Source organism: Bos javanicus, chromosome 16 (genome assembly GCF_032452875.1).
Source record: "Bos javanicus breed banteng chromosome 16, ARS-OSU_banteng_1.0, whole genome shotgun sequence".
Lineage (NCBI taxonomy): Eukaryota > Metazoa > Chordata > Mammalia > Artiodactyla > Bovidae > Bos > Bos javanicus.
In genome coordinates, this window is record NC_083883.1 from 66,999,535 (window position 1) to 67,027,303 (window position 27,769).

Sequence of the window (27,769 nt, forward strand, 5' to 3'; positions counted from 1 at the left end):
TGTTCCTGTCCTCTTAGAACCCACTAGTCTTGCTGTCCTTTAACTCCCAAACCAAATAAAACAAAAATATGTGATCTACTCTACAGTGTTCTTATTGGCAGCAGGTCTTCCTTGGAAACCATTATTCATGATTTCAGTAATATCCCCGAGATCATCTCCATGATAACTATCTAACAATTGCATTACTAAGTTGTTTATCCTGCCACGTTGTTTGGTTCATTGGAAGGACTGATGCTGAAGCTGAAACTCCAAAGTTTGGCTGGCCACCTGATGTGAAGAACACACTCATTGGAAAAGACCCTGATGCTGGGAAAGATTGAAGGTGGGAGGAGAAGGGGATGACAGAGGATGAGATGGCTGGATGGCATCACTGACTCAATGGACATGAGTTTGAGTAAACTCCAGGAGTTGGTGATGGACAGGGAGGCCTGGCATGCTGCAGTCCATGGGGTTGCAAAGAGTCGGACACAACTGAGCGACTGAACTGAAGAAACCATTTCTCTAGGCATTTTTACTCTCAAATATCAAATAATATATTCCCAATCCCAGTGTTCTCCTTTTGTAGTGCGATTTTTTCTTTTATCTTGCTGACTGTCTTGTAGTCACGTAACTTTTCTTTATCCTCTAGGGAAAAGTTAACCATTGGATGCCGCCAACTGACTGAGATGGAATATACCATGCAGCAGTGCAATGCCTCTGTCTATATGGAGGCCAGAAACAGGGGATGGTGTGAAGACATGCTCGACGATAGGACCTAAGTGCCGATTTGTAACTTAGAAGGAACTGAATTTGTCTTCAGGAACAACAGAGTACTTTTCAACCTTTTGTGCCAAACCTGAGAGACTTGCAAGAAATCTCATAGGTATAAAAAGATGATTGCCTAATACTGACAATCTCATTGAGCTTCTGTTGCTTCCATTGTGGAATAAATCGTGGGCTCAACTCTTCAGAAGTTGACCTTACCTCCCTACCTCTACTCCTAATACTGAGCCAACGTGACTAATGAAAGGAGAGCCATCTTTTTGGACATCTTAGGGCAAGAGCCACTGTGGCATCTGAGGAAGGCCAGGGACACAGCATTAGCATCTCCCTCAACCCCAAATATGGGCCGGTGACCAGATACTTTCAAACCTCAAGAAAGAATTAGGACATGACCATGCTCATCATATTCCACAAGAGAAATCTTACCCTGGGCTGTTTTCTGATCAGACTGTCTTCCATGTAGACCGGGTGAAGTAATCACATCCCTTTAACTTCCTCCAAGGTAAGGGAAGTAGAATTTTTACTTCAGCTCCACCTTGCTACAGTAGCCTCTTCTCTTCCCTGGGCTTCAGGGAAGAAGCTCTTCAGGAAGCTTCCAACGGGAAGAACAGGGAGACCCCTCTACTCAGTTTTCAGATGTGAAGCAGCGTGGATTTATGGGATCAGGTGGCAGTGGCTGATGTTTGCCCCTAGCTAAACCAAGTGTTTAATTGACTTATTTCGTTATACCGGAAGTTGGAAATCCTTGTTTACCAAAGTATAGTATGCTGTTGTTAATACATTTGAGAAAATCTGATTTAGTCTTCTATTATAAATGTTAATTTATTTTTTAAAGCAATAAATTATTTTTAGTGATTTTGCTTTTCATGTTCCAAATTTTGTTTCTGAACTATGTACAGGTATGACTATAAAAGTGACCCTCTGATAGAAGAGAATTAGGTGGAGTGCTCACTACCAGGAAGACGGATCTGATGAGCTTTGTTTGCATAGAAAGCCACACCTCCTCCCAGGAGCTCAAAGTGCCCTCAGGGAAATGAGCCCTTGTAGAAGGAGAAGCTTCCAAAGTACCTCTGCTGTCTGCCTTTTTCCTTTTCCTTCCTCAGGAGCCAAGAAAGCATCCCCTCCCTTAACAAAAGAGCTTTCATCAGATTTTTCTTCCTCAACTACTTCTAGTTATTACTGGGTTTTACTCTGTTTGGGGTTTGTGGTTTTTTTGTTTCTTTTTTTTTTGGCGGTGCCTCGCAGTTTGCAGGATCTTAGTTCCCCAACCAGGATTAAACCCAGGGTCATGGCAGGGAAAGCACCCAGAGCGAACTGTGGACTCCGTGGGACTCCCTGCTCTGCTTCATTACCTCCCTTTTTCCCTTTTATCTTTTTAATATGTTATACTTCTTAGGAAATTTTTCACTCTGGTCATGACTTATTTCACCCTATACATGTGGATTTTAATTTTATCCTAGTCTTTGTGTCTTTCACTTTCTGCATTGTCAGTTTTCAACCTTTTTATTTAAATATTTATTATAAGGTATAAGTGTTTTCTTCTTTCTAGTCTTATTTTTCTCTTTGGCTACATTCTTTAAAAATTTTTTAGTGTTTGTTTCTTTGAAATGTCAGATCTTTCTTTTTTGTTGCCTTTTCCTGATTTTAAACTTTCTGCTTTTTTTCCCTACTAGTCCATTGCAGGAGTTGAGGGCTTCCTTTCCTCCTGTTCCCTACTCTTTTTTTTTTCTTAGTCTCCTCTCTGGATTGGAGTAGTTGACGTAATGATCATTTAAGCACTCCCTTGCACAGAACATAAATTTGTTTTGATAGGAGATTATCAGATCTTTAGAACTTCAGGTTTTAAAATCTCCATTCAGTATGGATAGCTATTGTGTTTGAGGGGACTGATGAAGAAAATCCCATGAGGGGAAGAGCTCTTTGCATAATGCCTTGCCTTAGTGAGGAGCTGTGATAACTTTCTGATACGCAATACCCAAGGATAGAGTTCATGGAACCATTTTACACCAGCCTTTCCTAGCTTACTTCCACAAGATCGTCTTATTTCCTTCTAGGAAGGACCTGGTTTGAATCCTCTGGTTTGCAGCTGCCATAGCTCTTCCAGCATTCTGAGCCAAAGAAAAGTTGGCTCAAGAACGTTTGTGTCCTACTGGGTCTTCTTGTTAGGACCTACAGTGGGCAATTGGAACTGGTGGAACCTCTCAGGTGGGTTCATTTCACTTTCCTATCATTGTCTTTGCCTGTCATCAAAGACAGGGGACACAAGACCAACCTGAAACTTTATTTCCTTGATCTTTTGGCCATCATCTTGAAAATAGAAGTCCTTTCACCCTTCCAAGGTTGACCCACGATTATTTAGTGTCTTGGTCTCCCTTAGACCTCCCTGGTGGCTCAGATGGTAAAGCATCTGCCTACAGTGCGGGAGACCCAGGTTCGATCCCTGGGTTGGGAAGATCCTCTGGAGAAGGAAATGGCACCCCACTCCAGTACTCTTGCCTGGAAAACCCCATGGACGGAGGAGCCTGGTAGGCTACAGTCCATGAAGTCACAAAGAATTGAAGACAACTGAGTGACTTCACTTTCTTACAGTTCATATTCCTGATGTGACATCTCCTCAAGTTCACCTACCTTTTGGAGCCTTTTAGCTCCTACTGACTCATCCCATGAGCTGGAATGAATTTACCTTTTTTTCTAAGAGGGAATGTATCTCACTATTAATGAACTGCATCTTCCACCGAGGGATGCTGCCACCCGTACTCCTTTTCTGACTCAGATCGGATCAGATCGGACTGACAGCCCATTCTCCATCCAGTTGCTGGATCCTTAGGCTATTTGGCCAAAAAAAACAAAAAAACCCACTCCAGGGAAAACAAGCAGCTGCATGAGCGTGAGCAGAATCTATAGCTGTGAACCAAGAAAGGAAGGTGGTAAGACATTCAGATCTCAGGTACCACCAAGGCTCAGTATTCCTAACTGCGATCTAAACTGAGTCTCCTAGCCTGTGCAACTCGATGGTAGATGAATGGTTGTAGGCAAAACTACATTAATTTGAGACATAACCCTTGCATGGCCAGAGAGAATGAATGGTTCCCTGATGTGATTTCTAGTCAGGTAAAATAATACTAACATGTCCTAGCCTTTTTTAAAAAGCCTTTTCTTTTAAAGGTTTGGTTAAGCTAGAAAGACAGACCCTTTCCAAGTGTACAATTTTTAGTTCTGTCAGACACCATCACACAGCAGCTCACATATGAGTTTCAATCGCTCCTTAAAATTCCCTGGTGCCTTTTTGTAGCCAACTCCCATCCCCACCTCAGGAAGCCACTGATGTCTCCTGTCCATGTAGTTCTTTTCCAGAATGCTCTGTAAATAGAGGCTTTTCACTTAGCATGAGGCTTCTGACGATCCATTCGTGTTTTATCTTGTTTTTATTCCTTAGTATTTCATTGTATGGATGTACCCTTCTATCCATTCAACTGGAAGGATATTTGAGTTTTCAGATTTTGGTGATTATGAATAAAGCTATTATATTCATACACAGGTTTCTCTTAAGAACATGTTTTCATTTCACTTGGATAAATACTTAGGAATAGGGCTACTGTCTCAGAATATTTAACTATTAAGAAACTGTCAAACTTTCTAAAGTGTATCATTTTGCTTTTTATTTTCCTAATGATCAATGATAGTAAGCACATTTTCATGTTATTATTAGATTCCATTTATCAGTGTCTTTTTCCAAACCTTTTGCAGGATGTTTCAGTTTGTCTCTTAAATTTTTCTGATTCATTAAAATTTGGTATTCTGTGTTCATCTTTTTCTAAGCTAAAATTATATTAGTCCCATTATTCTCTCTGAGCAAATGTTTTGCCATCTATTCAGACATATGCCCTTTTTAGATTCTTGTATTCCTACAAGATATCAACCCTAGACATACCCAGCTTAATAACTGAACTTGCTTCTCAACCTTATTTGAACCCCCAATAGAGTACTGAGCTTCTAAAAGAAGCCTATTTTGTTAGCTATTGTGCTAGTAAAAGAAGCCATGAGCACGTCCCTCTCTGTATATACTATACTTACTGTTCAGTTTATCGTTGTTAGTCTTTGACTCTTGAGAAACTTCTGGTCTTTTATGAAGAAAACTGGTACTTCACAGTTATTTAACCTTCAGATGATTTATTCAGTGGGTCTCCTGCTAACAGGCCCAAATTTGTGGCCTGGCCTTACTAAGTATATGAGATTCATATATTGATATTTCCTTGTTTTCTCAGTGAGACTCTTCAAATTTTTTGAAACAAAGCAAGATACAAAAAATACTAATACTATGGAGACTCTTTTCTGTGACTCACAGTCTTCTAACTGTAACTGTGGAGATGCAGTAATGTCCTATATGTCTCCTTTGCCTACTCTCTCAAAATTTTACAGGGTTTTTACAGATTATAGGGTATACTTGTCATTCAGTCACTAAGTCGTGTCTGACTGATTGTGACCCCATGGACTGCAGCCTGCCAGGCCTCCCTGTCCCTCGCTAGCAAGGATTCTTGTACTAATCATATTTCCAAATTCTCCTCCCTAAAATATGATTATGTAAGGAATTCTACATGTTGAACATGGTAAAATATGTAAGACTATACTTAGAGGCCAAATATCAAAGCCCTATCCTTGAAAATCACAATAAAAGAAAATTCATACTTGAGTATAATCAATTGTTTTGTTAATTCAAACAGGTATTTTATAGTTTTTGCTACTGTTTTAGGAATCGGGTATGTTTCATGCATTATTACGACTGAGAATGGTTATTAACCAATATTTTTAAACTACTCTGAAACCCACATTGGAAAAAAACAAAAACAAATTCTTTAACTTATACTTAAGCTATGCCATTTTCTCCTTCTCTTAAAAAAAAACAAAAAACAAAAAAAAAACCTTTTAAGTGCAGATAAACAGGAACAACTGTTCAATGAGCACTTTTTTTTCCCCTTTATGGAAACTTCTTATATTCAAAATATACTTAAAGAACATAATTTTAGCTACCAGTGGCATCAATGGTAATATGATAAAACTTTGACCAAAATATTCCCACATATTATTTGCATTAAGCATGTTACCTAGGAATTGAGAAGTGATTTCAAGGATATCATAGTGACTCCCTCCAGTAAAATTTTATTTCCTTGTGCTAAATAAATAAAACATACACAGAACTTTTTAAAAAAGTCCGATTCAAATCTGCCAACCTAGTTTCAGTCTGGAATGAAACTAGTGATAGTCAGGAACTACAGAGCCACCAGGCAAACTGATTTCCTTTCTTGGTGGTTCTTTGTGGAACAGAGGAGTGAACTAAGGTGTCAAAGCACCAGTGGAACACTTGGGGAAAAAACTAATTTTCTTCTTAACCCAACTTAAGACACTGGATAGTCATATGGTCCCAGGTGGCTCATGAGATTCCCATGTGCCTCTTTGCCTTCTCAGAGAAAAGCAAAAAATAAACAAAAAAAACCCCCAAACAACAGTCCTTATTTCAGATGTAAGATACCAGGTAAGTATTTTCCCACAAATAACTTAAGCTCATTGTTACTGGGAAAAAAATTTTAAAAATCACCCCCCAAAACTTTTAGTAATGAAAAAGAACACAAACAACTTTTGGAGAATAATCCCATGGTGCAAGGATTTCCTGCAAAGTACCTTTAATACGTTTGCATCAACAGCAAGCATTAGGATGTTCTAATTTTGGCACCATAAGTTACATGTGTAGCATTACACAATACCAAGTCACCACTCCAACCAGTATTTATCCGAATGAATAGACAAACTGAACAAAGACAGAGTTCTGATAAGGCTGCATTCATAAACCCAGTACAGTTTAAGGTAATTTTTTTCCCACAATCAAGGACTGCTATTTTAGGATTGTTTTGTTAATGATAAAAAATAGGAATTATTTAGAAGATAAAATACTTCACTGTTCTTTACTGTTATATATAATATTGAGTGTTTTGCTATATAAAATACACCCCCAAGAAGTATTTAAAAACAGTGTATCAAATAAAAATCACAGCCATGTTACTGTTCAGCAACCCCATTCAAATAAACATTGGTATTGCATTCTCGAAAAAAAAAAACCCTGTAGCTAAGGCAAAAGTTCTGAAGTTTGTATTCTGTGAGTATAAAACACCTCACTGCATACTTTTAAGACTGCCACTCTGCTTCAGTAATTTGAACCTGCGACATGTTAACTTCAACAGGTAAAGAAAGTACTCTGCTAAGAATACAAAAAGTTATAAAAAGGCAATCATAAAAGATTAAACCTTGGTAGGCATGTAAGCTTCCTTTTAATAAAAACAAAAATAGTCACTGTCATCTAGTTAAATAAGTCTCTTTGTTGTAGAGTGTTCCAGTTACTGAAAAAGGGCCCTTGAAAAAACCCAACTGCCTATATCTTACCCTACCCCTCTTGCCCCATAATACACATTTGAGGAGAAAGAGTCATTTAATGTGCAAACTGGCAAAACAAATGTGGAGGAGAGGGGACTTCTTGAAATGACGTTCCCAATCAATTCTTGGTTTATTCTTTTACAATATCAACTTCCAAAAAGTAACCAAAGTAGTCCTAAAAATACACAAAACAGACCTTCATCTTTGCATTCCTTTTCCAATAAACACAAAAAGTATGTACAGCATGTTTAATAATATGCAATATGCAAAAGCTTTGTGTTGCTGTTAGCAACATCTATACCCACCCACCCTCCTTATTCACAAAGTGTACCTCTACTAAACACAATTACATCACTAAGCCTGTTAGTTTGAAAGGGTCTTCAATTTGTTAAAACTGGAAAATCTTGGTATAGGGGCTCCACTCATTTGACTCAAGGTTATAGACTTCCACCGTATTCAGAAATTCATTGCCATCAAATCCTCCCACTGCAAAAATTGTGTTCCCTACAGTTGTAATCCCAGCATTGCTCCGTGGTGAAGTCATGTTTCCCATCATCTTCCACTCATTTCTAGTTGGATCATACATCTCCACACAACTGATGGCATGAGAACCATCAAAGCCACCACCTACAAACAGTTTTCCTAAGAGAGAAGAGACAAGGTTAATCTGGAGAGGCTAAGAAAGAAACCCTTAAATCTGTCTTTTGCTAAAATCAGTGGTTCTCGGTAGAAAAGCCCGTTCATCCTAACTAAATGTGGCAAGCATTCCCTAGAAGCTGGGAATACAATGGAATAAAATTGATAAAAGCCCATTTGCACATGTAAGTCAGGCAATTTAAAGGAACTGTAATTCTCACAACAGTTCTATGAGGTGGTTTCTATTACTGTCATATCACAGATAAAGAAATGAAGAACCCAGAAGTTAGACAACTTGCCTAGAGTGCACTGGAAAGTTTTCTATTAATCCAGTGCACAAGAATGAAGATTACAGGAAAGAAGGCTTAAATAACTGAACATTTTCTAGACCTTTCCAACTATATAAAATGGTTTTGCTACAGAAATTTATTCTTGGAAACAGCCAATGAAATGAACTATTTTCAAATATATACATAGGCAGTTAAATTGTTAAATTATTTTCAAATAAAATGTTAGCATTAAATATTCTCTGTAGCTTAGGAAAAAACTTTTTTGGGGATTCTCAAAATCCTTATTTTCTCATCTGATTGTCACTTAGCCTACCTGTGTCCATGTACTTATGAAAGAATTGACAAGGCTCCCAAGGCCCAAGGCTGCCGGCCAGTGGGCTACTCACTGGTGTGCCTCCACACTTAGAGTAGAGCCACAAGCTTTGTTCCAAAATAAATATGTAAATCAATAAAATGGAAGCGAAAAGAAAGCTGTCTATATAAAATGATTTGGAAAGACTTGTTTTGCTTTCAATTCGGCATGGAGTAAACTAGATGATTTGTATTTCCTTTGTTTTACAAATTCTTGCTCTAAAGAAACAAACTCAAACTCCAAGATAATGCATCAGGAGTATGATTTATGGAAGAAGGTGAATATATTTATGCTATATACCCAGTACCGAGTCTCTGATTATTAGAAACTTCTAAAAGACAAACCACCAACCTTCACTGTGTCAGAAACGATGGCTGCTTCTGAACTCTTAATTACAACAGTGCATAGTTATTACTGACATTCTCTTGGAATTTTAAAACAAACTCTTGCCACTACCCATTCCTCAACTTTCCAAATCCCAACACTCACCGTCAAGAACAGCCACTCCAGCTCCTCGCCTAGCCACATTCATGGATGCAATTAAAGTCCAGGTGTTGTTTTCAGGGTTGTAACGCTCTACTGTGTTCAGACAATTCCAAGACTCTGCGCCTCCAATTATGTACAAATAACCACCAAGCTCACAGACTGCAGACTGGTGTCTACCTGTAAGATCAAGTCAAACCAAAACTATTACTGTATCTCCCCAAAACTGTAAGTGTGCACTGCACATACCGCTGACTCAGAGGTCTTAAAAAAAAAAATACTTAAAAAAAGAAAATCAACTTACGAATGTTAAGAGGTGCACAGCTCGTCCATGACTTTGTTATAGGATCAAATACATCACAATTTTTCAGTCCTTTTTGACCATATGGATCTGATCCACCAACGATGTATAATTTCCCATTCAGAGCACACACTCCTACGTGAGTATAAAATAAGGTTAAAAATGGATAACTTAATCATCATGCTTAAGTACAGTTTAAGTATTTGATTATCTCAGCAGGAAAGTATTACCTGCATTACAGCGGTTAGTTCTCAATTCTGGAACAGGAGTCCAGTCATCCATGTTTGGATCGTACATCTCTCCGCAACTCAGGTCATCTGAGTGACCATTGGATCCACCGACCACATAGAGCTGGCCCTAAGCCAAAGCAAGAGATGAGCACTTCTGCCATTGTGAAGTTAGCGGAAATGCTACATGTGGGCTGCTGCTTCCTGCAAAATAATATACTTACCATGAGTGCGGCCATTTGAAATCGTGCTCTTGGTGTCCTCATGGGAGCAAGAAAGGACCAATGATCTGTGTGTGGATCATAGCATTCAACTGTTCGAAGACACTCCTCTCGGTTATAGCCACCTGGTATAAGAACCACAAACAGTTATGTTTAAAATATTAAACTGGCCCAGGGTTTCTGGTCTAGAATGTTTCAAGTAATCTGTACAAAATGAGGTAAAGAATTTTCATCCACAAACTTAATAAGGCCCCATTTTAACTAAGTGCTTGTTAGAGCTGAATGACAAAATTATCAGTATAGGTAAACTGCTTTATCTTGGCTTGAAAATTAGGACACAACTACTTACTTTATAGTTTTTAAGGAATTAGAGACAGACATTAACTTGAAGATGAGGCGCTACAACAGTAGTGACTCTCTGTCATCTTAGAATGTGGTCAAGTGGAATGCCACAGAAGGCATATTAAACCTTGTCTTCCAAAATTTGCACGTCATTAGCGAGCGTAAACATTTGCTTAAGAGACAGCCAGTTAAAGCTTTTGGCTAAGTCACTCATCCTTCTGTTCTTACCTGCAGCTATGAGTTTGCCATTCATCTCTGCTGTCCCCAGACCAGATCGTGCATACTGCATAGGAGACATGGGCTTCTCTATGAGCTCATCTGGGTGCATCTCAAAACTTAAACTTTTAATGAGTTTTGGAGTACTTGTTGGTGAGCTCTGTGGGCTGTTTCGCCCATGAAGGAAAATGACACAGAAAATACCGTCCAGTACAGCCAGGCACAAGTAAGTGTTATCTGTAAGCACAAGAGTTCTGTGTTTTTAAAGATGCAATTTTTATTACTTTCGGTTGCTGTGGTGATCCTGCATTGGACTCCAGACTCCAGACAGGCATGACCTGTTACTCTTTTCCAAATTTAGTTGCTTCTGAATTTTTTCCTCGATCAACTTGATATGGTTCTAACTTAAAACTCCTTCTTAAAAAGAAATAAACCAAAGGCAATCTGACAAGTGTAATACACTTACTTGAAGTCTTCTCCGAAGCAACGATTTTCCACTCATGCTTAGGGCTTTGTATTGTAGCATTTGGAGAAGACAGACATCCAATGGAACTGCTACTTATCTGCTTATGGCCATTCTCACGTGGTGGCTTTTTCTGCAAAATCAAAAGGCAGCTACAGAAACCTAGCCAAAGACCATACCTGGTGTACCTTTGCTCCTGAGCTAGTCCACAACACTGAAAAAACACTTCGTACCCTTCACTTACGCATGACATTTACAGCACACCTAGACTGAACACAAACCAACACTTTCTGGCTGACACGTGTCACTGGCCTTGTTCCACCTCCACTTGATAAGGAAACAACTGTACCTACCCTGATCAAGAAAAAGCTCAAGTTCAACAATGAAAAAAACATTGCAGATCAAGTAGAAAAGTACTCAAGGGAAGAACAAAAGGAACCTCCTCCCTCATAATCCACATAAATAAGTATAGAACCTCCCGAAATATGTTATAAATCTAAAATAGCAAGAATTAACTAAAAGAATACATTTAACTATCTCCATGAAACTGCTAAACTTAACTAAATCATATGTACTGGTATCATCCTTCATACAATGTTAGCAAAAAGTGAGCAGACATATCCATCCAATCTCTGAAAGTTATTTTATAGGAAAAAAGTGGCAACTACAAGAAACATTTACAACTGTATTTCTTTAGGATTGCCCTAAAGATATTATAGAGGTTTTTTGAGACAAGTAAAAGTATGAGTCGTTCAGTTGTGTCCGACTCTTTGTGACCCCATGGACTGTAGCCCGCCAGGCTCCTCTGTCCATGGAATTTTCCAGCAAGAATACTGGAGTGGGTTGCCATTCCCTTCTCCAGGGGATCTTCCGACCCAGGATTTGAACCCAGGTCTCCCACATTACAGGCAGATTCTTTACCATCTGAGCTACCAGGGAAGCCGAGACAAGTTAAAACAACATCAAAACACAAAAGTAAAAAATGGTACTCAGATATTAATAAAGTAGTAACACTAACAGAATCAAACACTCATAAAGGAATACACAGGAACATAGAAGAGGGAGAAACGGGCAAAGCTGCAAATTTCCAAATGACTGTGATTACACTGTGCCCTCGTGTACGAATTCCCTTTGATGGTTTTCTTCCAATTTCTTGAGCCCTAAATACGTCTAAGGAATATGATCACAAGGCATCGGAAGAATCAAGACTACCCTGGCAGGAAGTGTCTGCTGAATGAACAGGTACCACCTTCAATACCTGGCCAAGTTTGCTCCTCTATTTTGGTCCCCAGGGCCAAAGCCACATGGGTAGGTAGGATCTCTAAAGGAAATTTCTCTTTAGAGTGCAAGAAGAAGGACATGTGACAATAGAGAAAAAGATTCTGGTAGCTACTTGAAGCTGGGAAAAAACTATCAAGTTTGGTGTGGGCAATTCAGCAAATGTGGTTGCAGTATAAGAGACTATTTTGAGAGAAGACAGAGAATGTATCATGGTAATGGTTTTTATCAAATTCCATTTACACATTATGTACCCAGGTATTATTGGGTACTTTATTCACATCATCTTTTTTAATTCAGGAAGGGCAATACACTTATCCATCTGATAGACAAAAATACTGAAAATCAGAAGATATACAATGCCTAAGGCAATAAAACAATAAAAATAAAAATTAGGAATTCTGTGTATAAAGCCACTCTTTTATACTATGATAGTCTTGTTTGTATCCTCTGCTAATAGCAGTTACAAGGTACATAAAACCCTATCCCAATCTGTGGGAAAAAGGAAGCCAAAGTAACACAAGATGATGATGGCTTTTACTGCAGTTAAGAAAACTGTTCTAATGTACGGCTTTGAGAGAAAAATCAATGAGAAAGAAAAAAGCATGGTAACAAGGATGACTACTTAGTGTTATTAACTACAAGCCTTATACAGAAATGCTGGTCAACTCCAGACATTTTCAAACCTAATTCTTTGCTTTATCTTCAAACTTTCCCACATCAACTCTTCCCATCAGCACACCCATTGGCCTACACTTTGCCTCTGAACTCCCCTCCCCAGGGGGGTGGTCCCTGGTGGCTTTTTCAGCCACCATCACTTCTCAAGCTAATCTTAACCTTCGTAACTTTTGGGAAATTACAACCACTAAAGGTTACAGAGTGGCTGCCTTAAAACCAGTGTAGATGAGAAACCCCTGACCTTTTTACATCCCCTCTGAGTATGATTTAACATAGTCAACAATTCAGTCTTTCAGACTTTTTTCTCCTATGTTAGCTAGCTTGAACACCACTCTGAGGCTAATGGCTACTTCTCGACCTCACTTCCTATTTCTAAAGCCTAGTGTCTCCTCTTCCTTCTTACTTCATTATCTCTACTCATGGCACGTCCTTTGAATGAGTCACACTTGTCAGGATCCTGCTCACCCTCAAATTCTTCCTTTTCCTTGATTTTCCCAAACAGTTACTAAGGACCTTTGCAACTAGAAACATCTAGTCTACCCTTTTCCCTTCTCCTCAAATCAAGGCTCATCACCTTTTTTTTTTTTTTAACCTGAACTACTACTACTGCTTGTAATAGTCTACAGAGTGGTCTCACAAGCTTTCCTCTATCCTCTGCACCTGGTCATAAAAAATAGAAGGATTTGATGCTTTTAGTAAGTAAAAGACAAACAACCACACCCTCCCCCTCACCAAAATCAGTTGGAATTCCACAACCCAGAGAATGCCACCTACCAGTTCACTGTCTAAAATACGACTAATGGACTTACAGATCTCGGCAGTATGGAAACAACCATAATTTGACCAGTCCCCCTGCTGCTGGACCGTTGCCCAGTTTTTCACTATTATTAAAGTTGTGAAATGTGTTTGTTCAGTTCACTCTACTCCCTTGTCTAAAATTCTTTGAAAGCCCCCCACTACTTGTAGAATAAAGTATGAAGCCCCAATCAGACTATATTTACCGACTTTTCCAGTTGTGAGACCTGCAACTCCAAGAGAATCTCCTTGTCCAGGTATCCTTTGCTACCTGACACGCCTCTATCTGCAAACTCTCCTATATCCTTAGACTGCTCAAATGTTGCCTCCACTGTGAAATTTCCCTGGTTTTTCCTCTCTTGTTCCACCCTCCCTGAATGTCTTTTGTAGGTAATGCTTATTAGTCTGTTCTGATTTATCTCCTCCTGTAAGGTCCTGGAAGCAGAAACTGTTTCTTACACGTTTGGGGGCCCTCTTAGGTAACATCATGGCCTTCTACTTAGTAGGCATTCAACCACTGCCTGATCAAAGAGTACTTTTAAAAAAAAAAAGTCAACCTATGATGTTTGGAGACAAGGGGAAAGATAGCCTCAACGTTCAGAATGCACAAATTTACACCCAAAAACTTCTGTGAAAATAAAAATGTCCAGCCACTACTGACACAGAACACCTAATAACATCACCATATAGGTTGTTTTCTGAGTCTACCATTTACCTTTTAATTACTAAAGGGAAACATCCATTAATTTGGGTCAACTCAGCCTACTTTATAGTTCACCCCTCACAAATACAATGCTAAGCTAAAGGCCAAACAAAAACAATACATACTATATAACCATTTACATAAATTTCAAGCATGGGCAAACTAAGGTAATGTTCAGAAGTTCAGATAATGGCTCCCCCTGGGGTAGTGCAGGGCAAGTGACTGGGAAGCAGGCAAGAGGAAGGCTTACAGAATGCTTGAAATCTTCTCTTCTTCATCCAATAAGTTTTTAAACCAAGGGGTTTACCATGCGACACTTATGATCTGTACACTTTTCTCTGTTATTTGCCCATAAACGAAAAAAGTTTGTACCTGGATTTATAAAACTTAGGTTTAACAGTCATTCCTCTGACAACTATTTTTTATGGTCCAACCAAAAAACCAAAGAATTTCTATGTTGCTTCATCTTATTGGCCCTTTTTCTTACTCTTTGAAAATCCTATTTGATCGAGACACACACACAAAATTTAAATGGGGTTTCCTAGTTTGCTGTGCTAATTTCTTTTTATGTGGCAAAAGTGGTAGTAATGCTAAGAAAGATAGGCTGGTTTTTCTCCCGCAAATGTTTCTGTCCAGTTATACCAATGACGTTCTTTCACTTTCCTTTATTAAAGGAAAATTTCAGTAGACTATAAAATGCTCTAATCAAACTTTAACCTGAGGTTACCTCAGATGTGCATTGTGTACCTGCACAAACTGAATGTGGTCATCATCACTGCCAAACACCTCAGCCTGTCCATCTAGTAGGTTCCCATCAAGCAGCTTGTGATCAGCTGAGTAGTACAAGGTTTGAACCTGCAAAACAGCAACAGAACACCCATGTGGCTACTGTCTCCATGGCTACTCCACTAGTATGCAGATCACACCACGCCTCACGGCAACCTCCAGTGTGCTTCTTGGATTCTTGACATCTTACTCTGGCAGGATCCCCAAAGTAAAGAAAACATGTCATGGTGGTAAAAATAAAAATAAAAAAAAGCAAAAAATAAGATACAGAATCTTCTAATACTGGCTGAGAATCCTTGGCTTGGTTGGCTTGAAAGAAATCTTCATTTTTTTTCATAGCTTCCATGATACAGCATTAAGAAAAAAAAAGGGACCAGTACAATATATATACTCTTAAAGAATGTACATATTTACAATAAAGTACTAAATATGGTTTACACCTTCGAAGATAAGTGGCCTAATATGTATAAACATATTTCTGTCCTGCAGGCAATGTCAAAAAAAGAGATAAGAAAAAAAACACAAATGCAAGAGTTCAAACAACCTCCACAGCTCTCTCCCTTAACGATGCAAACACATGGTTAATGCATCTGATTTTCAAGTGGGAAACCAGATAGAATTTAAAGATCACCTCTTCGCCTTTTTAGAGTATAATGATAACCGCGTTTCTAAAGGCCTAACCGGTTTGGTAATAAGCCTTTCGTGTATCTGAAAGGCTTAAGTGGAGGGATAAACTCAAGGTCAACTCCACTGTTTCACCTGCATGTTTAATTCCCATCACTTCTCCGTCGATTTTTCCTTGTGTATTTTTTAAAAAGTAGCCCAAGTTAAGTGAGTGACTCTATGTATGAACAACACCATTGAAAGACACAAAGCTTTAAAGATAAGAATCCTGTAAAGGAGTAAACACCATTAAATCATCATCGTTCTCTGCCCACAGCGGATTTTTCTTAGGAGAACTGGGGCAGGACTGCTGCTTCTTTACGTGTCAATACACTTGAGGATTCTTCTTGTTTCTTCAGTCTTGGGTATCCTAGTTTTGTTAATAAACCTATGGGGAGATAAATCAATGGGGAGGAACAACCATTAGAAGCTTTTACCTACTTGTCAAATTTAAAGCAAAAACCTGTGAAGAAAAATTAAGAATCTACAGAAAATTTCAGTACCACCTCCCATGTCTAAAGCAAATTACATGCTACTTTAAAGAAAGTTAACAGCACATAATAAGCAAAGAAATAAAAAAAAGGAAAGCAGAAGACCAAACTGAACAGTTCATTCAGCTCACCTGGACACCCCCCCTGTTTCTCAGCTTAGGGGTACCTATAGCAAAATTTAAATTCTTTAGGGTCATTGTTATAAAATAAAAGTGACAGGGAATCCTTCATGTTATAGCAAAAGTATTTTTAGTAACTGTTGAGTCCCATTTACTTTAAAACTAACCTCCTCCATCAGCTCTTCCAGACTGTCTCCATTCTCCCAGATGCTACGCTGCACCCAGTTGATTACCTTTGTGTACAGTTTGCCATTACTGGGCAAGCAAACAGTATCTTCAAGCATTACCTCCAGCTAGAGTGGGGAAAAACAGACACAGATCAGTGTCGAGGCTCTTAATTCTCTACTTCATAACAAAGTGGTCACAGATGCCCATTACACTCCATACATTTATTCTAATTTATAAGAATTATAAACCAGTAGCCAAAGAAAGAAAAGTAAACAAACAGGTAGGAAGAAACCTTTACACGGCTAAAAATAACATCACTTCAATGGACTGTCATTTTCATAATCGTTACTCACTTGCTTGAAACATGAACAAAGATTACATTCTTGGAACTAAATAGTTATATCTCTTTATAGATTTACCTTCACATCTTTAATCTTTATATATTTTACCTTTAGCCGTGGAAGTTTAAGAAACTCTTCCTCTTCTGAAATTTGTAACAAATGTTCCTGAATGTAAGCATCAACCTTATTCAACAAACGTGAGTCTCCCATACAACTTGCAAAATTTCGGTAAGAGATGCAGCTGGTAACATCCATTCTAGATAGTAAATAATCACCACAAACCTTGGGGAAAAAAATACAAAGTGTCAACATTTACACACACTTTATTTAACAAATATTTAATATTCCTTGTAAGTACTATGAGACAATATAAAAATTAATCAACAAAACTCACTGCCTTAATAGAACAAGTTAAACTGTAGGAAGAATGAAGTGAAGTGAAAGTCAATCAGTCATGTCTGACTCGTAGTGACCCCATGGACTGTAGCCTGCCAAGATCCTCTGTCCATGGAATTCTTCAAACCAGAAAACTAGTGTAGGTAGCTGTTCCCTTCTCCAGGGGATCTTCCCAACCCAGGGATCGAACCCAGGTCTCCCACATTGCAGGTGTATTTTTTACTGTCTGAGCTACCAGGGATACATGTATATAAACAATAACATCAAAGAAGAACATACAAATACATAAGTTGTTTAAAATGCAACAAATTGAAATGCTATGAAAATGTACATGAAATGTTCAGAGAAGTATCTCCCACTAGAATGACAGACAAGGCTTCATAAAGGAAATTATCTGAACTGGCCTCTAGAGGGGAAATGATGTTGAATGCAGATAGGTACTAGGCAAGATGCTGCAACAGTTTAGTTTGGCTAGAACAAAAGATAAGAAAATCAGGAAATATTTTGGAGGAATAGCAATTAAATCAGGGAGAACCTGGAATGCTAACCTGAAGGACATGTGCTATAAGCACAGAAGGGTTTTTAAGCAGAATGACATGAGAGGAGGGGAACAGGAAAACTTCTTCCTAAGGGGCCAGATGGTAAGCAGCTTAGGCTTGTGGGCCTTACTTTCTCACAACTATTCCACTCTGTCACTGCAGGCAGAAAGTAGCCATAGACCACCTGCAGTGGAGAGCTCTGTTACAATAAAACTTTAAAAAACTAGGCAGCTGGCTTAAGGCTTGCAGTTTACTGACCCCTACACTACAGGATTAAAAGCTTTTTTCTTCTATAAATTATTAATGCCACTTCTCAGTGGCATTAAATTCTAGAAAGAAAACTTCTAAAGAAGAACTGAGAAATGTAGAAGAATCAAGAATTAAGGGTATGAATTATATGACTGAGAACTATCAAGACTATCTTAATTCATGTTATCAGAGACTGACATGGATACCCCACCAGAGAAGGCTACTGAAAGAGCAAGACTGTAGCTTGAATTATCTAAGAGGAAGTGTGACCGTTACTATAGCTAAACAGTTAAAATTATATACATACTCACATCTCTAGGGAGGAAAAGGGGTCATTTTCAAGTTCTTGAGACCAACAGATGTCTTATGACAAATTATACAAACTAATTATATAAAGTAAGACCCCCTAGTAACATTACTCCTTGTATATTACTTCTGTTACTCTACCTGCTTTACACGGTCCATCTTCAGCTTTTTTGCTGCAGAATAAACATCTTTGACTAATTCCTTATCAGCTTTCAACCTATTGGAAAAAAAAGGTTCTATATCATTTATCATACCATGGCCTTAAAACACAGATTCTTAAATAAATTTAGAGGGACTTGGAATTTCATTTCCTAGTTATATGATGTACTTCAGAGAACTTACTGAGCAGTGTAGGCATAATTCAACAAGACTTCAACAGCTTCCGGATTGAGATCATCAAACTTAACATGAGAAACTCGGTGAGGATCACTGTCACTATTAAAGATTTCAAATAAATAGGGACTGCAGCAGGCCAGGACTGCTCTGTGTGCTAACATCTCATGGCCACAGACCTGCAACATCAGGCATTAAAATTAGAAGCACTGTGGACTATGTATTTCTCTAACTAATTACTACATCGTATCCTTCATCTTATGTTTCTAGGTAAATCATTGTCTTTTAAATTTATTTCATTAAATGCCTCTTATGAGAAAGAAAATAAGTCAATCCAGGAACATACGGTTTTCAGTAATGAAAGATCAGTTCTGTAAGTTTCCAATTAAGTTTTAAATACCTGAAGTCGAACATCACAGAACTGCCCACTTTTCCTCAGGGCATTCAATTTGGCAACAGAAGATTCAATGAAATTTTCATCTTCGAACATTAAATATCCATTGGGAATCATTTTTCCTTTTAAATTTAGCTAAAGGGCAGAAATAAAGCCAAGTTATTTTTACTTATAAATGGTGATTTTTATAACATTTTGAAAAGTAATACAGTATCTTTAATTTTCAAATTCCATCCTATCAACAATACATAAAAATTTATCACACAAGAACGTTGCTAAAACAACACTGGCACTGAATGTCCAAGCCTTTGTACCCCTATACTTTGGTCCTAAGTCTTTTTAGGAATTCGTACAGTAGTGGTATGATATCCTAGCAATTTTGGCCAGGTTTCTATTAGTACACACACTGTGAAGGGGAAGAAAATGGAAACCAAGCCCTCCCCAAATCCATACAACAAGCAACTGACAAGTCTGGAAGGGTGTGAAGTGGTCATTACATACAGATTCCTTGGACTGGGGCTACAGTCACTCCTTTACTCACAAATGAGAAAAACTGATATAACTAACTTAAATTCTGTTCCCTTTGCTCTACTCAATATTTTATGCTAACCCATAGGAGGAAAGAATCTAAAAAAGAAAATATATGTGTATGTGTAACTAGATCGCTTTGCTGTACACCTGAACTAACAGCATTGTAAACTGACTATACGCCAATAAAATTAAAATAGTTTAAAAAATTCTGTTCCCTTTCCATGTTTCATTTATTCTAAACTACTTGTCTCATAACAATACATGTTAGAAATGTATGTTCTTTAAAAAATTTTTTTCATTTCACTTTTTCCTGTGAACAAATGGACTAATGGCTACACAAAATACATCATCAAAAAGTGGTAAAAGAAGGGTGCAGTTTGAAGTAAGTGATTTATTTAAATTCAAAACAGTTTACAGAAAAGAAAACAATAGAAAAAAAGTTTTTTTTCTACAAATACTATTGACTTCTCCGCCTTTTAAAAAAATTATGAAAGGATGCTGGTGTACTTGGCACAGTCTTTAGGAAAAAAAAATGTGTGCACTGACCACTGAATATTCACTTACCTGCTATACTGGTGAGAACTGTTATTTCTGGGATGCTTTAAATAATCCACGGACAAAGGAAACTCAGCACTTCGGCGAAGTATGAAGACAGGTGGTTGAAGTGAAGGCAGAGGAGTCTTAAGCTCTAATGGTGATTCCAAAACTATCAGGCTTGAAAATGATGTAATCAAGTCCTTTAAAGCTATAGACACGAATTTCTTCTGTGATAATCATGCATCATAATCTGTAATAATGAAAATTTTTGGATATTCAGAATGATCAAAGAATGTAATTGATCTAGGCAGATCATGCTAAGTCCTGATCTTAAAGACATTTCAAGGTAAATGGCACAATACAGAGTATAATACAAATGTAACTATACATAAATATTTTCATTTAACTTGCAACCACTCGGGATTGAAAAAAAAACCAAAACTCTCCCCAGAGGGCAGGAGCTAGTAACTTATCAGTTAAGTGAGATATACAAGAACAAATGTAAATATTGGTTAATTCTAATATTTGTTACTGTGAGATTCTAATTAATACACAAACACGTGATCCGTCTGCTTTCACCAGCCAGCAGTAACCTTCATTGTTTCCAGACGTGTATACAATGTTCCACTCAAACCAGATACTCTGTTTCCCAAACATGCTCTGCGTACTTCCTCATCTCTGTACCTTTGTTCAAGTTTTATTTTCTTGGAATACCCTTAACACAGCCTCTGCAGATGACATCTTACCTTCATAGAGCCCCCACCAGATCCCCCCAGCTGAGAACATAGTTTCTCTCCATCCTCCACATACTGCACCCTCTCTGAAAGTATGTTTGTGTGATCTTCCAGCTGGTCTATTCTGGGCTGTGTACCTGCTTATCTTCCATGATTCAAGGTCCCTTGAAAGCAGAGCCTCTGTCTTGTTTATCTTTGTATCCTTTCCACCACCTCCCGCCGCGCCGCCCCCTCCCCCCTCCCCCTCCCCTGGCCCAAAGCAAGTAGCCTAGAAACCTGTATAAAGATAAGTAATTCGTTGAAACAAACTAAATAAACAAAATGGAAAATATTAATGTCTGTGCTTTATGTGATCATTTTTTCTCATATACAGTAATAAACTACCAACAGAAAGTTATAGTTCAAATCAAATCTGCAAGGAAATCACACTCAATCCTCCTACCTTCTCTTTCCCCCTTATTTTCACACCATTAAATAAAGTGTCAAAGTCCGCTGGTTCTTATTTTTTTAATTACCTGAAGAAGTGAAGTGAAGTCGCTCAGTTGTGTCCAACTCTTTGCGACCCCATGGACTGTAGCCTACCAGGCTTCTCAGTCCATGGGCTTTTCCAGGCAAGAGTACTGGAGTGGGTTGCCATCTCCTTCTCCAGGGGATCTTCCTGACCCAGGGATAGAACCCGGGTCTCTGGCATTGTAGGCAGATGCTTTACCCTCTGAGCCACCAGAGAAGCTAATTACCTGAACTGCTATTATACCAGTGTCTAATTCTGCAAACCAGAACTAAATAAATTATTTGAAAGATGTGCATATTTTTAAAAATGGAAATCTTAAAATTACCTGGATTCTTATATATCAATCAAACCCACAACTCAAACAATTATGTTAATATGAATGGTCTATTACCCCAGAACCCACTTAAAGGCTAATCCAGTTCTATTTCAACAAATTACCATATTAAGTTCAACAGTAGCACAACCTGAATCCTGTATGCCTTCACTGGTTTCTCCATAGCTTAGATTTTATCTCAAAGAAACCTGAGTATTCGGACCTCAGTTGGGACTGTTGTCAATGCTTATACCTGCAATGAAACTATTTCATACTATCGTGTAATACTGATTTCCTCTGCTGTTCACTTGCATCTAGATTAGTTAATTCAGCTCTTCTTAATTCTATGTACAGAGAGAACGCACTATCTAAAAGAAACCTTAAACATTTCCAGCCAAGACCTAGCCCAAGTTAGGAAAATCTATGCAAGGGTGAAAGGGAGGAACCTTTCTATGCAAGTTATGTTAGAAATGATTTAAGTGTATGCCCTCTCAGAAACAAAACACAAATGGAGATTTGTTAGTATTTTAAGCCTTGACTGGTTTTATTCAGTATTTCTTTGTAAACTAACCTTGATTTAATCAAGAATAAAAAAAAACGGCATCTATACACAAACACTTGCTTTATTGCACTTCACTGTAGTGTATTTTGGGCTTCCCTTGTAGCTCAGATGGTAAAGAATCTGCCTATAATGCAGGAGGCTGGGGTTTGACTCCTGGGTCTGGAAGATCTCCTGGAGGCGGGCATAGCAACCCACTTCAGTATTCTTGCCTGGAGACTCCATGGACAGAAAAGCCTGGTGGGCTACAGTGCATGGGGTTGCAAAGAGTTGGACACGACTGAGTGACTAAACCACCAAAGTACTGTACTTGACAAACACTGCTCCCCCTCACCCCCCGCCAACCCCTCCAAATTGAAGGTTTGTGGCAACCCTGCATTGTCAGACGATGGTCAGCATTTTTCAGCAATAAAGTATTTTTAAATTAAGGTATATAAGTTGTTTTTAAAGATAATGCTTTGGATACTTAACAGACCCAAGTATCCTATAAACATAACTCTTATATGCACTGAGAAACCAAAAAACTCATGTGACTGCTTTATCACAGTGCTGTGCAATCACACTCACAGGATCTCTGAGGGTGTATTTGATAGTGTCAAAGTTCTACCTAAAATTCATCTTGGAAAACAACAACAACAGAAACCCAGATGGTTAAAAATCACTTTAGTCCTTTGGGAGAAAATAGCTCAGTTGGTAAAGAATCCGCCTGGTATGTGAGACACCCCGATTCAATTCCGGGGTTGGGAAGATCCCCTGGAGAAAGGAAAGGCTACCCACTCCAGTGTTCTTGGGCTTCCCTTGTGACTCAGCTGGTAAAGAATCTGCGTGCAATGCAGGAGATCCCGGTTTGATTCCTGGGTTGGGAAGATCCACTGGAGAAGAGATAGACTACCCACTCCAGTATTCTGGCCTAGAGAGTTCCATGGCCGAGTCTATAGGGTTGCAAAGAGTCAGACATGGCTGAGCAACTTTCACGTCACTGGAGAAAATCTGGAGCAACTCTTGCCATGCACATTTGTACAATGTTATTAGTTCTGCAATAGAGCACCTATTTAGTCGTTGAGTCATGGCCGACTCTGCAACCCCACAGACTGTAGCCTGCCAGGTTCTTCTTCTGTCCAGAGGGTTTTCCAGGCAAGAATACTGGAGTAGGTTGCTATTCCCTCCTCCAGGAGATATTCCCAACCCATGGATCAAACCCAGGTCTCCCACATTGCATGTGGGTTCTTTACCATCTGAGCCACCAGGGTAGTACTAGGTGATTTTCTAGTAAAGCAAAGTCTCAATATGAACCTCATCTCTTTGATGTCTGCTGATTAGTACAGCCCTACTTGATTTCAAAAGCTAATTCAAGTTCACTTGACATTTAAATTAATGCAATAAACTTAATTACTGTGGCCTCACTGTGTGCCCCTTCTTTCACCCACCCCCAAACTGGAGGAGGTCACATCAACTTCTGCCTGCAAAAAACCATGTCTTTCAAAGTTCACATTCACTCTCACTGAAGTCAGCATGGGCAAACCAAGTTTTAAGCCTTTCCACAAATTCACAGATCTTCATCTGGTCTATGAAACTCGATGGAACAAACGTGGGGAGAAGGGGAGAATTTTTTTTTTTATATATTTGAAAAGCCAAGGCAAAAGCTCCAACATCCCAGGCTTATAGAAAAGTATAAAATTTAGAATTTTATTTGATATTTAAAAAATACATTTGACAAATCCACTTTTAAAATGAAAACTGAAGTCAAGTACAATATATTCTGGTAAATACACTGCAGTTTCTTAATGTGGTCAGTGCAAGGAAAGAGAGACAGACGACTCATATATAAATAATTCAACTGCTTTAGTAAAACCCAGGAGTTCACATGTTACCAAAGCTCCCCCAAAGATTAGCTTAACCCAAATACAATTCAGTAAGTCTTATCAAAGAGAAGTTTTAAAAAAAAAAGCCATAGATCTCCCTCAACATTCTTGGGCTTTCAGTAAGAATAAGATAAAATGTTATCATCAAACTTTTAAAGCATCCTAAAAAAACCTCAAGGCAAATTACAAGCTTATTTAAGCTTCAAGGCAATCTTTTGAGGGTAGCCAACTTAAAGAACAGACTTTAGAATACAAAGAAAATCTACAAATCTTTTTAAAACTAGAAGTTATAGATTCCCAATATCTGAAATGATCCATCTATATACACCAAAACTCACCAGACTCACTCACCCACTCCATGCCATTAACCTCGTTGTTCTGTAGTTCTTACATCCCACATACACTTATGGCTCCAAACAGATGGCAGACAGTTTGGAATGCGATGTTCATGACACAACAGAGCTAACTCCATTCCCCAGCCTCGCACACTCCACGGACCAATCAGAAAGACAGACAAGCCAAGCAGTGAAAACAGTTCACACAAAAGGGGGAAAAGATGGGAAAGCACAAATATTCCAGAAACTGCAACAATGTCTGTTTCAACAGACTGCAGTTTGCAGGATGCATATGGTAAATAGTAGGAGAGGAAGTAAGAGATCAATATTAAGATGATTTAGACAGAGCAGAATTTTTAGCACAGAGGCACAAGATACTAGCAGAAACGTGGAGGTGGTCTAGAGGAATGGGTAAAAAACATGGAAATCATTATACCCTTGCTTATCCTACCAAGGCAACAATGGTATTTTAGAGAAGATATTTGGCATCATTATAAAACTCAATATCAAACTTAGAACTCAAAAAGTGTAACAGACATTTTTAGTTTACTGCATGCTTAAAGTCGGGAAGGAAAAGAGGAATTTGCTTTGGAATATTTATACAGCTGATGCACCTGTTGGGCATCCAGGTTGATGCCAAAAGTAAGGATAGTGAGGTGTAGGTTTTGAAATCATTTACAAGGTGGTAATTAAAATTTCTACTTAAAGGTGGCAGAGGATGAGATGGTTAGATAGTGTCACTGACTCAATGGACATGAGTCTGAGCAAACTCCAGGAGATAGTGAAGGACAGGGAAGCCTGGCATGCTGCAGTCCATGGAGTCGCAGAGTCAGACAAGACTTAGCGACTCAAGAGCAACAACAAATTAAAGTTCACCAGTGAATATAAGAATGTATTTTCTGTGATTCTGACAGAAAACAGAAATCACTCCCTTATTCGTTAATTCTTCCACTTACACTCCCAAGCACAAGGTAGGGGGATTCCCAACCTTCTTGTAGATTTGAGTATACGACCATAATGTTGAAAAGTCAATGAAATGATTTTTAGGAGTACTTCGTCTAACATGAATGATTAAGACAGTTCCCCAACAGAAAAACATTTTACAATAAAAAACCGGAACACTTATTTGCAAAATATATTCAACTGCCACCTAAAACATTCTTCAAGCAAGAAAAAACAAAACCCCACTCCAAAGTAAGTAGCAAAAAGACACTACTTTAAAACCCAAACCTGGAATGCTGTTTTGAGGGCAAGAGGTGGAAAAACAGAACTACAAGTTAAGATAAATTAAGAAATTAATATGTATTAATTAATGACAGAGATTTCAAATATTAGGAAAATACAGAGGAAAATCATTCTGGGTCTCTTTTAGGTCAGTGATGCTAGTTCAGTTTTCTCTCTCACTACAAATTACAGACATTTGACAAGTAGCCTGCCAGCTGGTATTAAATTATGGTATTCTCAACCCAATTCTAAATAGTGTACGCCTCACCTTCTGATACACAAATAATGACTGCTCCTTCAGCATCTTTCAGAAGTTTCAGCATGATTATGCCTAAAGCTGTTCATCAATATTTTCTTTTCCTTAACCGCCAGTGCTAGAATAATTTAAAGAAAATACTGTCTCAGTCTAGTCCCTGCTACACTTGAACTGTTTAGAGTAGTACTAAGCTTGCCGAGTTGTTATTTACTAGTGGACAGAAGGTCACCACACACAGAGTCCTCAAAGAACAGCTTGATGCCAGGGTGTTCCAGCCCTCCATAACTGACAACAGATACTGGGTAACAAAATAAATCTTTTAATAGGCCTCTGATTTCTACGATTTCTACTTACTAGTTTTTGAAACGGCAGCGGGCTCAAACAATAGATCTAATTTGTATTGGGGGAAAAGTAAAATTTCTGAAGTATTTGTGGTTCAAGTTTCCCTAGGGCTAACCCTCAATCTGATCCTACTGCCTGATACTTTCTTACCATCATGAGCTTACAACCAGAGTCGCTACGCAAAATGCGCAGAAGGACGGAAAAAGAACAAACCTCTCTGCTGATTTTTTTGGGCGGGGGGAGGGGGGAAGGGGGCTGGTGCGGGGGTGCGGCGGGGATGGGAAACAAAGCGGCGAGGGCCCGAGTGACTGCCCGGAGAGCCCTGCAGTCCCAGGCCTTCATCCTTGCGCGGCCCGGCAGGAGACCACTCCGAAGGCCGGGAGGCAAGGCGCCCAGCGTCTGCACACCCCCGCCCGGGATTGGCCCGGCCCGCAGTCATTCAGCGCCGACACGTCAGGGCAGCAGCTCCCTCCCTCCTCCCGCCCCCTTCTCCCCGCGCTTGGCAAGAAAAGCGGGCAACGTGGAGCGGGAACAAAGGACCCCGCGGCCCACGGCGATCGGGAGCGCGGTGCCACCCTACCCCAGACCCGGGAGCACCGACTGGGCCCTGGGCAGGCTCCCCTCCCACAGTCGCCGGGTCCTGCGAGGGCTCAGAGGAGAGAATCCAGACCCCGGGCAGACACCCCCCACACACACACTAGGCGGGGTTCCTGACAGCAGAAATGGAGATTCCCGCGCCCTCCTTCCGGAAGGTCTTGACCCAGCCCCCCCGAGGACCCCCTCAACCCAAAACTTCTCGTCCCTCCCGCTCTGCTTCTTCGGCCGCAGCGCTATCCGAGGCGGCCCGCCACCCGCCTTTGGCCGCTGACGCGACCGGACAACCACGGCAGCGCCTGGAGCGCGGGGTCCGCGCGGCGCCGGCTCCTCGTCCACAGAGAGCAGCGACTGCGGCGACTTGCCGACTCCTGCACCCCGGGGATCCCGCACCGCTCCGCGCCTCCCACCCTCAAACCCCAGCCGCCCGCTCCATGCGCCAGCTCGGAGTCAGCCTGCCCTTCCTCCCCCGCCTCGTCAGTGGGACCAGCGCAGATTACCTGGTTCATCTCTAAAGAGATGAAAAAACTCATCTCTGGAGCTTCAACGGGGAGCAGGAGGAAGCGGGCGGGAATCGGCCCAACCGAAAGCGCCTCGAGGCCGCGAAGGAGGGAGTGACCGAGCGAGGAGGGGAAGAGCGCACAGCTCCTCGGAGTCTGTGAGGCCGGGAGCGCACCGGGAATTCGCCTAGACCTGCTCGCTCGCTCGCTCGCTGGCACAGCCGCGCTGGAACCGCAGGCGGCGAAACTCTGCACAGCAGCCCCGAGCGACCGCCCTCCACGCGCGTCCCGGAGACACTGCCGCCGCGGCGGCCCGCGCGCGCCGCACCCCCGTAGCACGTCACCACGTGCACCGCCTTCGCCGCGGTCTCCGCAGCCGCCAACGCCTCCCCGACGCTTCCGGCTGGAGAGCCGGCAAATGACCGGCGAGCGCAGCAATATCGCCCTCGAGGCCCCGCCCACCTATGGCCCCGCCCCCGCCGCCCCGCCCTTCTCCCCAGCCCTGTGCGGTTCCGT

General features: G+C 40.1%; 2 protein-coding genes and 1 non-coding gene across 17 annotated transcripts in view; 2 read left to right on the forward strand and 1 right to left on the reverse strand.

The window, feature by feature from the left end:
• SWT1 (SWT1 RNA endoribonuclease homolog) overlaps window positions 1-6,872 on the forward strand; it is a 112,858-nt gene extending 105,986 nt beyond the window's left edge. For 8 of the 10 annotated variants that reach the window (XM_061383477.1, XM_061383473.1, XM_061383469.1 and 5 more), the window contains one exon: window positions 629-6,872. In XM_061383477.1, coding sequence (XP_061239461.1) covers window positions 629-758 — 130 coding nt within the window. In that variant the 3' untranslated portion in view covers window positions 759-6,872. The remainder of the gene's footprint in view (window positions 1-628) is intronic. The other 2 variants (XR_009730060.1, XM_061383478.1) reach the window with 2 other exon arrangements.
• TRNAC-ACA (transfer RNA cysteine (anticodon ACA)) lies at window positions 3,143-3,214 on the forward strand. The gene has a single exon. It is a non-coding gene; the product is annotated as a tRNA-Cys (tRNA).
• Window positions 6,408-27,346, reverse strand: IVNS1ABP (influenza virus NS1A binding protein). 6 transcript variants are annotated; one of them, XM_061383484.1, is made up of 15 exons: window positions 27,254-27,346; window positions 20,051-20,273; window positions 18,962-19,090; window positions 18,571-18,740; window positions 18,370-18,445; window positions 16,847-17,020; window positions 16,397-16,522; window positions 14,918-15,025; window positions 10,720-10,849; window positions 10,266-10,490; window positions 9,699-9,820; window positions 9,478-9,604; window positions 9,251-9,382; window positions 8,953-9,126; window positions 6,408-7,827 (listed from the first exon to the last, which is right to left on the reverse strand). In XM_061383484.1, the coding sequence occupies exons 3-15, from the start codon at window positions 19,070-19,072 to the stop codon at window positions 7,574-7,576; spliced, it is 1,929 nt and encodes a 642-aa protein (XP_061239468.1). In that variant the 5' UTR covers window positions 19,073-19,090; window positions 20,051-20,273; window positions 27,254-27,346; the 3' UTR covers window positions 6,408-7,573. The 6 variants fall into 6 exon arrangements, with proteins under 6 accessions (XP_061239468.1, XP_061239469.1, XP_061239471.1 ...); XM_061383485.1 differs by lacking the exon at window positions 27,254-27,346 and adding an exon at window positions 25,830-25,930; XM_061383487.1 differs by lacking the exon at window positions 27,254-27,346 and adding an exon at window positions 24,354-24,436.
• Window positions 27,347-27,769: the final 423 nt, after the last annotated feature.

Excerpts from the sequence above, each read along its gene's own strand:
- IVNS1ABP (XM_061383484.1), bottom strand. The coding sequence starts at position 19,072 with ATGATTCCCAATGGATATTTAATGTTCGAAGATGAAAATTTCATTGAA. Across the intron at positions 18,446-18,570 it reads AATTATGCCTACACTGCTCA|GTTGAAAGCTGATAAGGAAT; the intron begins GTAAGTTCTCTG and ends TTTTTCCAATAG. Across the intron at positions 9,821-10,265 it reads TGGCAAACTCATAGCTGCAG|GTGGCTATAACCGAGAGGAG; the intron begins GTAAGAACAGAA and ends TTCTTATACCAG.